Source organism: Heloderma suspectum, chromosome 5 (genome assembly GCF_057233095.1).
Source record: "Heloderma suspectum isolate Gila_16-S chromosome 5, 16-S_ref, whole genome shotgun sequence".
In the NCBI taxonomy this organism is placed as follows: Eukaryota; Metazoa; Chordata; class Lepidosauria; order Squamata; family Helodermatidae; genus Heloderma; species Heloderma suspectum.
The window spans coordinates 208,866,202-208,881,295 of record NC_139462.1 but is presented as its reverse complement, the minus strand read 5'-3'; the positions used below and the strand labels follow the sequence as shown (position 1 = coordinate 208,881,295).

Here is a 15,094-nt window from a genome sequence, read left to right as displayed (position 1 = left end):
CTGGGGCATTAGACCACGTGGCTCTGAAATGTCTTCTCCCCCTGAACAGAGCTCAGACTGTACCATGGTTCACCCCATAGTTGTGAGCTCTGAAGTGGAAGTTGAAACAGCTAGAGTGCTGGTGGGGAAAATCTCACTCTGAAGACAATCAGACATGGGTTAGAGCTGTAGCTTCAGCCTACCACATGGCAGTAAGAGCAGCAAAAAATATTTTTTATGCTGTCTCTATCGCATCTGCAGGGTGCTGTCCCAGGAGGCTGTTCCAAGTGGTCTGGGACCTGGTCGGTCCAGTTGTTCGGGAACCAATAGAGCATTCTAAGGCCTCCTGTGATGCATTTGCAAAGCACTTTGCAAATAAAATCGACCGGATCAGGAGTGCTACTCCATACGCTGTGGATACAGTTAGTGCACGAGGGGCGGCCAGTGGCAGACTGGTTGTGTGGGATCAGTTCCAGCTTCTTTCTTCAGAGGAAGTGGACAAGGTGCTTTCATCTTTAAGGCTGACCACCTGCTTACTTGATCCTTGCCCATCTTGGCTCATTATGAGCTGCAGGGAGAGACTTAGGGAGGGGATTAAGGCGGTGGTGAATGCCTCCCTCAAGGTGGGAGTGATGCCATCAGCCCTCAAGGAGGCAGTGATAAGACCACTGTTAAAGAAGCCCTCCTTGGATACCCAAGACTTGAACAACTTTCGCCCAGTCCAAGGTGGTGTTGCAGTTGCAGGCACACTCGGAAGAAGCTGATTATCTGGATCCATTATCTGGATCAATCGGGCTTCAGGCCTGGGCATGGGACAGAAATGGCCTTGGTCGCCTTAGTGGATGATATGGGAAGGGCCCTGGATAGGGGCAAATGCTCCTTCCTTGTTCTCCTCAGATCTCTCAGCAGCTGTTGATACTGTCGACCACAGTATCCTCCAAAAAGAGGGGTTGGGCATAGGAGTCACTGTATTATGGTTGCTTCCGTTCCTTCCTCTCTGGCAGGTACCAGAAGGTAGCTCTGGGGGAGGAGACTTCAGAGCCTTGGCTGCTCACTTGTGGGGTGCCACAGGGTTCTATTCTTTCCCCAGTGTTATTTAACATCTATGTGAAGCCGTTGGGGGCTATCATCAGGAGGTTTGGGGTGCAGTGTCATCAATATGCGGATGACAACTCTACCTCTCATTTAAATCCTCGCCAAGGTTGGCTGTAGAAACCCTGTCCAGGTGTCTGGAGTCAGTGAGTGGCTGGATGGAAAGGACTGAGTTGAAACTGAACCCCGACAAAACCAAAGTACTTTTTGTAGGAGACAAGGGGAGGTTGGGGGAGGTTGACATGGTGTTCAGTGGGGTGCGGCTGCCCCGGAAGGACCAGGTCCTCAGTCTGGGGGTCATTTTAGACTCCCAGCAATCCATGGAGGCTCAGGTGTCAGCCGTGAGCCGAGTGGCGCTGTACCTGCTCCATCTGATACAGCAGCTGCACCCCTACCTCCCTAACCATCTGCTCCCTTCAGTAGTTCATGCCCTAGTCTCCTCTCACCTAGACTACTGTAATGCACTCTATGTGGGGTTGCCCTTGAAGATGGTTTGGAAGTTGCAGCTGGTGCAGAACGCAGCAGCCCGCCTGATTAAAGGCAGCCATCAGCAGGACCATATCACTCCAGTACTGAAGGAGTTACACTGGTTACCAGTTGTTTTCCAGACCCAATTCAAGGTGTTGGCATTGACCTTTAAAATCCTACATGGTTCCGGCCCAATCTGTCTTCCGGAGCACCTCCAACAACACCAAGGATGTCTCTCAACAAGATCAGCCTCAGTAGGCCTTCTGTCTGTCCCATCAGCCAGGACAGCTAGGCTAGTGAGGACTGGGGAGAGGGCCTTTTCTGTGGTGGCCCCCACTCTGTGGAATTCCCTCCCTAGTGACCTCTGCCATGCCCCCTCTTTGATGAGCTTCCATTGGGCTTTGAAAACCTGGCTGTTCAGGCTGGCATTGGGGTGGGTTAGGGTGTTTTTGTTTCCTTTTAGAGCATTGTTGTTTTGTTCAGTTGATTATGTAAATGTGTTGTATTTTGTGTTGTTATTTGTATTGTACGCCACCTAGAGTGGCTGGGTAGCCAGCCAGATGGGCAGCTAATAAATCTAATAAATAAATAACCCTTATGTTGCAAATATATAATGTAATATAATATAATATAATTACACATATAGAGAGAGCCAGTGTGGTGTAGGGGGTTAGAGTGTTGGACTGGAACTTGGGAAGTCCAGGTTCTAGTCCCCACTCAGGCCATGAAACTCACTGTGTGACTTTGGGCCAGTCATTGACTCTCAGCCTAACCTACCTCACATGATTGTTGTGAGGATAAAATGGAGAGTAGGAGAACCATGGAAGCAACCTTGGGTTCCTTTCAAGAGGAAAAAAGCATAGATTATGTTGACTTTTCAACGGTGGATGGACAGAGAGTTTGAGGAGGCAGCCTTAGGGCACAATCCTATAATATTTAGACAGGAAAAGGTCCTACAATTCCCAGCATGCCTTAGCCAGCCATGCTGTTTGTTTTCCGCATCTACTACTGTATATATACAGATGATAGTAAACTCAAGAGCAGGGAAGCAAAAGAACCCAGCAAATATTACTTGCATGAGCATCACAATTGCACAGATCAGTTTGATGTAAACATAGTAGTGCTAGCTGGAGAGATGGGAGTTTATGTGATGATGTATTGCCAGCCTGCATTTTTGAGCTTACTACCATCATGGTAATCAGAATTAGAAATACTATTGTGCTCTATGTGCTTGTGAGATATATAATGTCAGGTAGTCCTGGAAGCATATAACTAGCACGTTGTCTCTCAGCTTGCACTTATTCCAGCGCATGGCTTCAGGGCCAGCCCAAGGCATTTTACTTCCTGAGGAGGATCAGTGAATGGTGCACTCATACACAAGCACACACACCACACACACGTGCGCATAAAGTCAAGATGCATATTACCTAAGGCTGGCCAAGTTATTTTGCAACTGAGGCACAAAATACCACAAGCACCTCTTCCTGGGGTTACAAAGACAATAATGATAAATTAAATAACTAACAATTTGCTTCCCCTTTCATGGCATCCAAATTCAGCTGCCCTTAGAGTAAGGGGTGGCTGCCTTACTCTACCTAATGGTAGGGCCAGCCTTCCGTGGCCTCAGTAAAGAGTGTTTTAAGTAAGTGTCTTTAAACAAGTGTCTTGAACTTTGGTCCAAGAAAATCAACTACGCACCAGCAAGTCACAGGGCCTATAAATAAAGTGTGTAGCAGAGCTGAGTACGTTTGAGAACCAGCCTTATGTGTCCTATTGGCTTTTGTTAGAGTTTAATATTACGCGATAGACAATGTCTGCCTTTTTTCCAAGCCTTTTGTCTAAGAAAATTAAAACACATTTCTGCTCTCAGAAGTGGTTGCAAAAATCCCACAGGCCTCTGTTGCTGAAACTGTTACCTTTGCTGTTCAAGATGTCACTGGTTCAGGTTAGCGCTGGAAAGCAGTATTGCTTGTGATTCTTATCAAGGTACCACAACTATAACAGAGTGTGAAAGGTTATGTTCAACATGTTCACCCTCATAATTGTTTTCTGCATCCGATTCCAAAGATTTATAACTTTGTAAATCTCGATTTGAATCACGAGGGATGTCTGTAGAGGTGTTGCTGGAGGTGGAATTTTGATTGGAGAAATCATTGTAGCTGATAATAGGCTGAAAATTTCCTTTTCTGTTTTGAACCCAGAGGCTACTTTTTCTTTGTCTGGCTGTTAGAATAATGACACTTCTTCAGACTAATGCTTCTGGGATTTAAATTGGAGTTTTGTATAGTGCCTTGTAATAAAAAGATGATAAAGAGGACTTTAAGCAAGTTAGGCTGTACACAGGAAGAGCTTTTTGTGTATATTTTATATACTCCTAACTTGCAAGACTTAAAAAAAAAAATAAGTTGTGACGGGGAGAGCCGTTCACTTTGATGCTTTTTGTTGGCATCATACTTTAGACTACAATGGCTGTTAAAAAACTGGATTCTGCCTCAGTTGGCCTAATAAGATTTTTTTACAGCTGTTTGAATATGGTAGATTCAAGGGTGGTTTAGCAACCCTAAGAGCACAATAGCCTTGATTTTGAGTATCCAACACTGTGCCAGCCAGTGTGGGTTGGTGGCTCCAATGTCAGTGGGGCAGTGATTTCTCTCTGGGTTTCAGTCAGAACTTTAAAAAAGCTATGCAAGGTGCTGAACCATATCCTCACAATGGGTTCAGCACTTTGGATAGTTTATTTAGAGTTCTGACTGGTTCTGACTGAAACCCAGAGCAAATTCACCGCCCCACTGACATCATAGAATCATAGAATAGTAGGGTTGGAAGGGGCCTACAAAGCCATCAGGTCCAATCAGAGCCACCAGCTTCCACTGGTGCCAGTGAAATGGTGCTTGGAATGGTGGTGGTAGAGGAACTAGGCAGGTTCCATATGAGCCAGCTGGGTATATCCAATTTAGGCTGCATTCCTATTCAAATTTACCTGAGAGAAGGTCCCATTGAACTCAGTGGGACTTACTTCAGGGTCAACATGCCTAGGATTATGTTGTAGGTTTCTTTAGCTGTGCACACACATGATCCTAATTACTTGAGAAGGAGTATGTGTGGTTCCGAGTTGAAAAGCACTGGGTTGCAGGTCTTTATACTTCGGGCACATTAGTCCCACACATGTAGGAAGAAACTGGAGAAGAGAGGAGAATTTATAGAAAAACTGGGGACAACCAGTTTTGTTCTCTAAAAAATCTCAGGTTACCTTCTTGTCAGTATTTATAACCTTTATTCTGATTCTTTTGACAGAAGATAATTAAAGCAATGTTAATAAGGAAACTTAATTTTACCACTTACTTCTTGGGCACTGTTTTTCCAGATTCACATTTTCTCATCTTTTATTAATACATCACTTGGCAATGATGTTGTTGAACTGCAAATGACCATTTAGCTGTCCCTTTATAATTTGTTCAGATAAGGACCAAACCTGTTCTAGTTAGAGCAGGTAGTATTTATCAAGTACCTAGTATTTATCAAGCAGCTTGTTCTTATCTGGATGATAAAGGACCACGCGGCAAAGTCCTATTCCTTATTTAAAACATGGCATTGTCTGCATAAGGACAAAATAATCCCATAATGTGAACTGCGGGCCTGTTACTGTCTGTTTTGTGTAATAACGTTACGGCTTCGGACAAGGAAGGAGCTGTATGATCCAGCTGTGTTTCTTGCTAGCTGACATCACTTTGAAAAGAATAAGAGACAGTAGCACTCTCTTACTTTTACTGGGCCCAAATCCCCATTCCCTTGGCTCTAGATTCATGGATGACTTCAAGCAAATAAGTGATGAATGGGATAAGGAAGGAGTGCGTGCTTAAAAGCACCATACACATTTTAGAAATGCTATACAATAAAACATTGGCTATACTATATAGTGTTTTAGAAATGCTAAAATAAAGTGGTGTGTGTGTGTGTGTATCATATTATTTTGTATTATATTTTTTTAAAGCCCCAATAAGGCTGCCTTAGTTTTGGGTGGTGTCCCGCCTAAACTATGCCAGTGTTAAGGGAGCTACTTCCTTGGGCTGTGGGCTGTGTATGCTTGTCCATCTCAAGAATATTCCAAACCCCCTTATTTATGTTTTTCAGTTTTCATTTGAAAAAGTTCGCTTCTGGCGCTTTTACTTCCCAAGGTGTCTAAAAATACAGGCCATCACTTTTCTACCCAGTTGCACAAGTTTTTTGGCCCACATGGGCAAAGACAGTAGGATGACTGACAAAAGCAAACCTGGGAACCGTGTGTGTGTCCGTGCAGTCCTATGGGGATGGCCATAAGCCATGTGTTCAGAGGCTTGTGTTTGGAAGTCAGGTGTTCGGAGGCTTACGGCCATCCAATGCAGAGTAGGAGGCGCGGTGGAGGCCATCTTTGCCTCTACACTGCCCACCTCCCCAGCCTCCTCTCCTTCCCACCCACAGGAATACCGCCATTACCTTCCCTCCGAGGTTGCTTTTGCACTGTTCTCTCTGCACCGGCTGCCAGGGGGAGGGGGAGGGGAGCTCAGACTCCTGGGTCCGAGGTCGGAGGACTGATTCCGACCTCAAATCCAGGAATCTGAACTATCCCATGGCCCCCCAGACACTCTCTAGGTGTCATAGGATTGCTCTCCAAGTAACTTCAAACATCTTAGTTCTCCCACCTTAGCATTTCTGGCTGTATGCCAGCTCTGGAGATCTAAAATAAAGGACATCTTTTTCAGCAGATGCTGCTTATTCTGCAGCTCCAGTGGTCACAGACACCACCAGGTCACCAGCTGCCCCCCTCATTCCAGCCTAACCTACTCAGGCTGTTCTATCCTGAACTCGTTTGTAATTAATATGTATGCTCCAGATCCAGCTGATAGGGAAAACCTTGCTGCTTGAGGGTCATAGAAATGTTCTGGCTACTTTGGCAAAGTCTGCCATGGGTGTGAGGGGAGAAGAGTTGCTTAGGCTGGAGGTGCTCTGGCATGGGTGGAGACCCTGGCATTGCCGGGTTGATTCCATTCTCCCCCATTATGCAGGCTTGTCTGCTGCACATGAGGGAGGGTGGTTAGAAAAAATAAGAAGTAGGTAATTATAATAATTTCTAATAAGCACATTTCTTTGAAACCTCGAAGAGCCTCACATATATTATCTCAGAAGTACTGATAATAGCTGCTCTGATAATATAGGTAAGGCTGACTACACATATATTATCTCATGTTGCAGGGTGTGGGGTGAGAGGGGAGAAATAGATTGACCTGGTTTGGATTATGTGACAGTCCACTGTGGGTTAATTAACCCTCGGGGCCCTGCGGTGTGTTCTGTCCACTAGTATGAGTATGAAGGCTCTGGCCTGGGGTTGCTGTGGCTTGTTGTGTTGTCCAAACCCAAGTGGCAGGGATTATGTGAGGGTTAAACAATCCTCGCAGGACCCACAGCCTGTTTTAGGGTTATCCGAAGGTTGTTTAACCCTCACCCCCCATCCCCCAGGTTCGGATGACATGACAAGCTACAGCAACCTCTGGCTGCGGCTTGTGTATTCATAATGGCGGCTGGTGTCCTCACGGGTGAATTAACCCACGATGGCCTGTTGTGTTGTACAAACTGGCCCAGTGTGTGTGTGTGTGTGTGTGTGTGAGTGAAAGAGAGAGAGAGATGTCACATGGCTACTCTGTGAGCCAGTTTGTACAATGAAACAACCCACCATTTGTTAACAGTGCATTGTTTGGGAGCGAACATGCTGACTCCCGACCACTCGCCCACTGCCAGTGTGCCGAACAACCCAGGGATGCTCCATCCAGGGATGCTCCATCCCTGGGTTGTCCTCTGTGATGTTGAAGCCTGGAACTCTGGGTTGTTGACGTAGAGACAAGCCAGAGTTATAACCCAAGAACAGACATAGACATAGACTCATAGGGGTGGAAGGGGCCTACAAGACCATCGAGTCCAACCCCCTGCTTAGTGCAGGAAGCCTGATTCCCAGGCGGTCTCCCATCCAAGTACTAACCAGGGCTGACTCTGCTTAGCTTCCGAGATCAGAAAGATTGGGCGCATCCAGCCCTTTGCATTATTTCATCATGTGAACTGGGTCAATGACTTCTTTGAGATGTGTGTGTGTTTTTAAACTGGAGGCATCCCACTCATAGTGCATAACCACTGTACTGTATGTCCCCCCTACAGGGGAGTGTCTGACAGCCTTAGGCTGAGTGATAAAGTTGCCAAAGCTGATAAAGTGCCAGAGTGGTCCTGGATTAGTTCCACCCCTATTTCTGTCCATCTCTTCCTGTCAACAGAACTTGCCCTCAGTTTGACGCATTTACTTTATGCAAACTTTACTGACAAAGGAACCAACAAAAAATGTTTAAAAGACTTCTGTGCAGCCTTCCCCTTCGCTTCTTTCCAAACTTTCATTTTTGTTAGTTTATAAAAGGCATTATATCTTCAGTTAAATATTTGTGTGGCTGACTGTTGATGTCTTGATTTAAATCTGCCTTTTGATATGCTAATTAGACACCGAATAAAGCCTTTTCCCATGAAAGCGGTAAGACATTCCAGTACTCTTTTCAAAGAGCCGCCATCTAAACAATGGTGCCTTTGTTTCTCCTCTCTGTACACTGAGGCTTACGAGTTTACCTGGGGCGAATGCTTATGCCTCTCTCTAGGATCCTAAGCTGCCTCTTTCTCTGTGTCTCTAAAACACATACACACACACACACACTCCTACTCGGAGCTTGATAGCTGCACATTGTCCCCTTAGCAATGGCTACTTTATGTAGCTCAGTAAAGACCTAGACATTTGTTATATAAACTTCAATGTACAGCTCTATCTCCCTGGGAAAATAAGTCATGTTTGTCATTTAGGCTAATTTTTACCCTTTGTTTGAAGAAAGTTAAAGCAAAGTAGAGTTCATCTCTATGAATATATTTGGCATGCAACTTCAGTCTCTGGATAGTGTCTCCTTCTTTCTCTCTTTTAATAGCATTTCAATTTTTTTATGTTTTTATTCTTAAATTTGCCTTTGATTCCTTTACATCAGAGGCTTTGAATATTGTTTAATTTATTTTTCAGTAGAGCTGTCAGTTGTAATCTGCAATTTAGGGCAGAAAAAACCTGAATAAAACAAATCCTCATTTCACAATTTAAACCTTATTGAGTCTAATTCACTTGCACGGCAAGTTTATTATTCTCCTGCAGCCTGACGTGCCTCCAATTGTAATTGTGTTGACCCTTCAATGCAGTAAATCTCCCCACTGCTGATCAAACTGGGAAAGATAAGGCTACAATTCAGAACTTCATTAAATATCTCATTTATATTAAAAAGACTCTAGCTTTGAACAGAAATCATACTTCCTACAGTGTCCTCTGATTGTGCTTCACCCACTTTGAAGTACTGCAAGTTTTGCGAATCCTCTCTTGTGACTATCTTTGTGGTACTGTGTGATCTCCTAGATGCAACATGGTGCTAGGCCTTGGGTCAATTTGTAGAGCATGTTTCTCAAAAATACCATATAACCAAGATCAAACCCTTATCATTTGTATTACAATGAACCTATTATTATTATTATTATTATTATTATTATTATTATTATTATTATTTATTACATACCCTGCCTTTTCCCCAGTACTGGGATAAAAGACGGCTTACAAAAATTAAAACATATACAATTAAAACATACGAAAATATACAAAAGTTAATATATAAATTAAACAACAATATAATTAAAATTATATTAAAACATTAAAACAGCATTAAAACTCCTTGGGCCCACACTAAATCTCTGACATGGATTAAAATCCCCACGTACCCATTACCATGCATAGAAATAGTGGGGACCTACCACCACCACCACCACTGTTTTGCCGCCCTGGCTGCCCATGTGGATGAAGAATATTAAGGGGGATCATGAATCTGTGTTAAGTGTTCTTGGATATGCATTTAAATGCTGTGGTTAAGAAGAAGGGGGGGGTGTATAAAAAAGCCAGCAACATATTTTTATTTGTCTATTCCTTAAATGCCCTTTCCTTTTCAAAAGAAAAATCAAAGCAGCTAATAAATGATGTGTAGTTTGGACCTTGGTAGCAAGGGAACCCAGAGCGGGACCTTTGACAGGGGAAGAACAAAGTGCAGAAGCTTTGGATGCAGAAGCTCTAGGTGCAATCCGCAGCATCTGGGGAAAACTTCGGTCTGATGGAAGCATCATGCTAAACCATACTGCCATGGTTTAGGCAATACTGAGCTAGATGGATCAGTAGTCCAACTCGGTATTAAACAGCTTCCTGTGTTGATCAAATGCAAGGGAGGAAACATACAGGAGGAGGTGGACCTTAAGGTACCTAGATCCCAAACTGATTAGGGCAGGGGTGGGCAACACATGGTCCTTAGGCCACATGCAGTCCCTGTGGTCCCCTGCTGAGTATCCGAATTGGGCAGTGGAAAAAACAATTGGAAAAAATGGTGATCCCCCCCCGCATTTTTTTATTGTGAATTTTAACAAAATAAACCAAACCAAGCACATAACAAGAACAAAATAAAAATACAACATGTTCTAAAATCCTCAGTTTCAAATATTACAATATTTGAGAAAGAAAAAAAGTTTAAAAAGTTAAAATAAACTTCAGTAAAAGCAGACCAAATATCCACATATAAGTCCATCTGCAAGTTACGCCTATATACCACTCTTTCAAATGTTGTTAGTGTTGTTAAGTCTTCAGTCCATTGCATTATAGGCAGTGAGATTTTATCCTTCCAATATCATAGTATCAGTCTTTAAGCAACCAAAAGAGTGCGAAAAATCCATTTACACTGCCCATGTGTTACATTCCAAGAAGCAGGTAAGTAATTTAAAAGAACTTTTACATCAGTAAATCTTAAAGAGCCTTCCAATACAAAATTTATCCATATAATAACTTCCTCCCAAAAGGAGGCAACCATTGGGCATTTCCAAAACATATGAATAAGAGAAGCATTGACTGCATTATACCTCCAATGAATTAGACAAACCTTTATGAAAAAGACGTTATAGTGTCCAATAGACCTTAAACAAAAGTTTTTGCTGAATAAGGCGTAACAGAAGATCCATTGAAATGCCCGATACAGACATTGGGAAATACCCCAAACTGCTTAGGGCAGAGGTCGGCAACACATGGTTCATGGGCCACATGCAGTCCCAGTCACCCCCTGCTGTGCATCTGAATTGGGCAGTGGAAAAAACAATTGGGAAAAAATGGTGATTTTAGCACTATGGAGCGCTAAAACGGTCAAATTTAGTTTGTTTGCAAACCACTGATTTAAAAAGACAAAAACATTTCCAGGGTGCGCCAGAGCACATAGAATGTATTATGGTAGTCCAGTCAGGTTATTAAAGCATCAGTAATTCTGGCCAGGTCCAAGGTCAGCTTATGGTAGAGTTTGCTTTGTCTACTAAGTAGTAAATATTAATCAGAAGCAGGGAGCGCATAACAATGTTACGATTTACAACAATCTCCATGTTTTATAATAAAAGTGTCTTTTATTATATTTATCGGTTTGCAGACTGCATCATTCCATATTCATTTAGTCCTTGACTACTAGGGAGTGTTCTCAACATCCACTGGATTCATATGCATGCTCCACACTTTTCATGTTTGCATGGAATCTATGAGGATTCAGCTTTTTGTGTTGGTTTGAGTGTAGGAAATGTTGGTCCTGCAAAGGACTTACAGAAGTAGTGGCATAAACTTTACAGTAGTTAGCTTTTAGAAAGTTAGGTTGCAAACTAAGTCAAGTTAACTAGATTATGATTGAAGCAAAACCCTGTTTAATAGTGTGCCCTGGCAGTGTCAGCTATGGTTAAGGTTGGTGCTGATCTAAAGTTTAACCATGGGTTTGGCTTACCGGGGGTGGGGTGGGATATTCATGGGAGGTCTGGAAGGTGCATAATCTTACAGCCCACATCTCATCTGTTTAAAATTATGGTTCAAAGATCAGGAGTGTTACCTCTGCTCTGGCCCTTTGCACATGGCATGTAGGCAGCTGGAAAGTCAAAACAGTGGGAGAAGTCATTCTATCATCTTCTTTTTGCTGTGCAGCCAAGCATAAATATCTCTCTCCTTCTTACCCACTCCTGGCTCATCATGCCATGCTGACTAGAGGCACCCTGCTGGGCCTTTGAAAACCACTACTAAGCCTGAAGGGGTTTGGAAAAAGTGGGACAAAATTCATTTGTGTGTGTGTAATGAAGGTGACAGAAATGCTGCCCAGACACTGAAAAGATGTAGTGTGTTCCCCTTAGGGTCAGAAACACTGAGTAAATGCCTCCCCCACATGCACACAACTTCCACCAAACCCAAACGGTTGATCTTATTATAAATAATCTAAAGATTGTGCTAATTCCAAATCATAATATAATTCAAAATGTGACGGGCATTTATTTGTATGTCCGTGTTCATGGATGTGACATTGGGCTTTCTAAGGGGGGCATCGGGTGATGGCTACAAACGGCTCCATTTGGAAAAGGTTTAGAAATTGGATCCCAAATTGAGTTATTTCCTTCCTTTTTCTTTTTTGTTTCTCTTCATCTGTCCCATCCCCCGCCCCCACAAAAAATAAAAAAAGTATTCTGAAGGATCCTGTCCTGACAAGCTGTCAGTCTGTGAAAGAGGTCCAGGCCATCTGCCAGATAATTCTGAAATGTATGAAACTGCCTGCTTGCTCAAGGAAATGTGCAATACAGATAAACCAAAACATGGTGCTTTGTCTTTGCATGTTCCCCCTGAAGAGGGATGGAGTCTGACAAGACTCTGTGGGAAACAGAGTGTAAAGTGGCACAGAAAGTTGGTCATTAAGCAGCACTGTCACTGCAAATTATTGTGGTCCAGGGTGAGAGGTTCTAGCTCATTTGGTACCCAGCCAGGTCCAGGCCTACAACAAGTTGTTATTATTCCCTCATGCTGTTAAATGGCCCCTCACAACTGATTGCCCTCCCCCCTTTCCATGCAGTTGGAGTCACCTGGGAGTCCCCCGGGGCCAGAGCTGCCTATTGAGACAATACTGGATGACAGGGAGCGTAGGATTTCCCATTCGCTCTACAGCGGGATCGAGGGCCTCAGTGAATCGCCCACCAGGAATGCTGCTCTGAGTAGGATAATGGGTGAGTCAAGCAGATACTGCCAATCTTGCCTCGTTTATCATTTGTTTTTTTGGTTTTGCTGATGGGTGACTGATGCACTTTGTATGTAGGCAGCATGGAACATAGTAGTGACCAGTTCAAAAAGATGTCTTTCCCCTCTCCCCAAGTTCACCGTAGAGGTTTCTTAATGTTAGTCAATAAATTGATCAAATAAGTCCCAGATCGCAGAGCAGGAGATAACCACAGGAACATATTAAAATGTTTTACTGTGTCTCTGAGGTGGAGAGAGATGCTTTATTCTAGCCAATAAGAGTCTGCTTGGTGCAGCTTCATTAAATGTAAAGTCAATGAATGTTATGATTAAGCATGTATCATTTAAGATTCGACATGGATTTTAACTCCCCTCAAAAACCAGATAAGCACATATGAAGCTTATCCAATTCGTGCTTAGTATGTGTATTTCGGGGCCTTTTTTGTTTTTGTTTTTCTGCATTAAATACCTTAGAGGCTTTAGGTTTAAAATCATATAGCTAATCTTATGCATCCTTTGTTTGGATTCAGTACTCTTCTGTCTGCATGGTTCCCAGTGCATAATGAGGTTATTTGTACTTACTCTATAGCAATTCAGGGTGTCCCCCCTCCCTTACTAAAAGTTCTTGTTAATAAAGACTTGTTCTGTCAAAGAAGTGGCTCGATTTAGCAAATTGATTGTTCTAGTCCCTGATGTAATGCAATAAATTTATTTCTAGTTTCAACTGCAAGTCTGAAACTCCAACATAACTGCTAAAATGCCCCTTTACATGCATTGACAGACACAGATATCTGTAGATTGATTTTGGAAATCCTTTTCTGAGTTTCCACAAGGCAGTCATGTAGTTCCCACATACCTATTTGCAGCTTTCATTCACACACTCCAAATCTCACGTGTGAACACGTTCCAAATGAACATGTTCCAAAGCACAAGATCCTGCACTGGACTTCAATGCTAACCTGCTTCCCTTCAGCTCGTCTTCTCTTCTCCCATTGATGACATGGAACAAGAATATGGGCTCAAAGCTACGTTTCTATACTACTTATAGCAATGAGAAATGTGGCACTCCTTTTCAGCGAATTCCACAGTACGTAATGGCTGGGTTCACATGATCAGTGGGGAAACAATGCATTATGGGTTGTTTATTCCCACCCACCTCCCACCCCGGTGTGCCTGCCATTTGCTTAATTACCATTCATGCCTCTAATCTTATGTAAATGGAGGCTTTACAGCTGCACAAACCATTCGCACCTCTAACCTTTCATAAATGGCAGCTTTACAGTCAGCATTTGCGTAAAAGACCTTTTACGCAGAAAAACAAGCCACCATTTTAATGCAAAATGGCAACTCCGTGTGGACTGGGCGGCCACACGGAGCTCATCAAGCTGTCCAACAGCGCAGCAAGCGGGGGTGGCCAAGCTGGTGAGATCTGCGGATGCCCGCAACATCCCTAGTGGAGATGTTTTCATTTTCCACAGTGGGCACAAGTGTTTGTGCCTGGGAGTGCGGACTGCTCAAGGTCGCTGTGCTGATATCAGCAGTGTGGGATTGAAAACGTATTTGTTTCCCACGTGCTTCTCCAATTTTGTACTGTGAGTGGGGGCTCTCAGCTGCTGCATCTTTTGTTGCCAGGCAGCTTTTGACCATGGAGATCTCGCATGCTGGTAGGAGCAGCAGGGCCATTTTGGAGCTATATGGCAGTGCTCAGATAACCATGGGGGCCTGTCAGAGATCACACTAAGTGACACTTAGGGCTGCTAACCCTGCTGCAGCACGTGGTTAGTGAGCGTGGTCAAACTGATTATGTAGCCACTGTGGTTAGGAAAACACCTTCCACACAGCATGCTAAGCCATCATTGTTACCTCATAATGTTTAACCATCATGGCTTACAGTTATGTCTGAACAGGACCACTGTTATAATTACAGTAGACCCATTGAAAAGCTATTGGAGGGGGCACACTGGGCCCAAGGGAAGATAGTTCTTAAGAGCCTCTACCCCAGCTCCACTCTGTCTTCTTTAGGTTCCCTGCCAGGTGTGCGTGTGTGTGCATTGCACTTCTATCGTGCCTTTCTTCTATATGGAACTCTTGACAACGTATATAGGGTTCCCAAATGGTTTTCCATCCAGACCATGACCCAGACCCAGTCCTGCTCAGTTTCAGTGAGACTGATGTATTTGGTGCCTTTAGATCAGGCCCTAGGACCATAGAGTTCCTGGTCTACTCATTGAAGCCTTGTAGCAACCCCCTTGGTCTACGCAGAGCTCTGAATACTAGTGGGACAGCTTGTAGCAGTTCCCTCCCTGGATGCTTGAGGTCTAACTTGACAAGCAATTATCTTCTTTACGGAACTGCTGATTGCTCATTTTGGCAGACAATCACTGCAAGCCAGCCTGCTGCTAAGCGAACAGG

General features: G+C 43.7%; 1 protein-coding gene across 1 annotated transcript in view; it reads left to right on the top strand.

Annotated features, from left to right (window-relative positions):
* PARD3 (par-3 family cell polarity regulator) overlaps nucleotides 1-15,094 on the top strand; it is a 798,354-nt gene that overhangs the window by 533,635 nt on the left and 249,625 nt on the right. Inside the window, exon 15 of the mRNA XM_084859201.1 lies at nucleotides 12,522-12,672. Coding sequence (XP_084715327.1) covers nucleotides 12,522-12,672 — 151 coding nt within the window. The remainder of the gene's footprint in view (nucleotides 1-12,521; nucleotides 12,673-15,094) is intronic.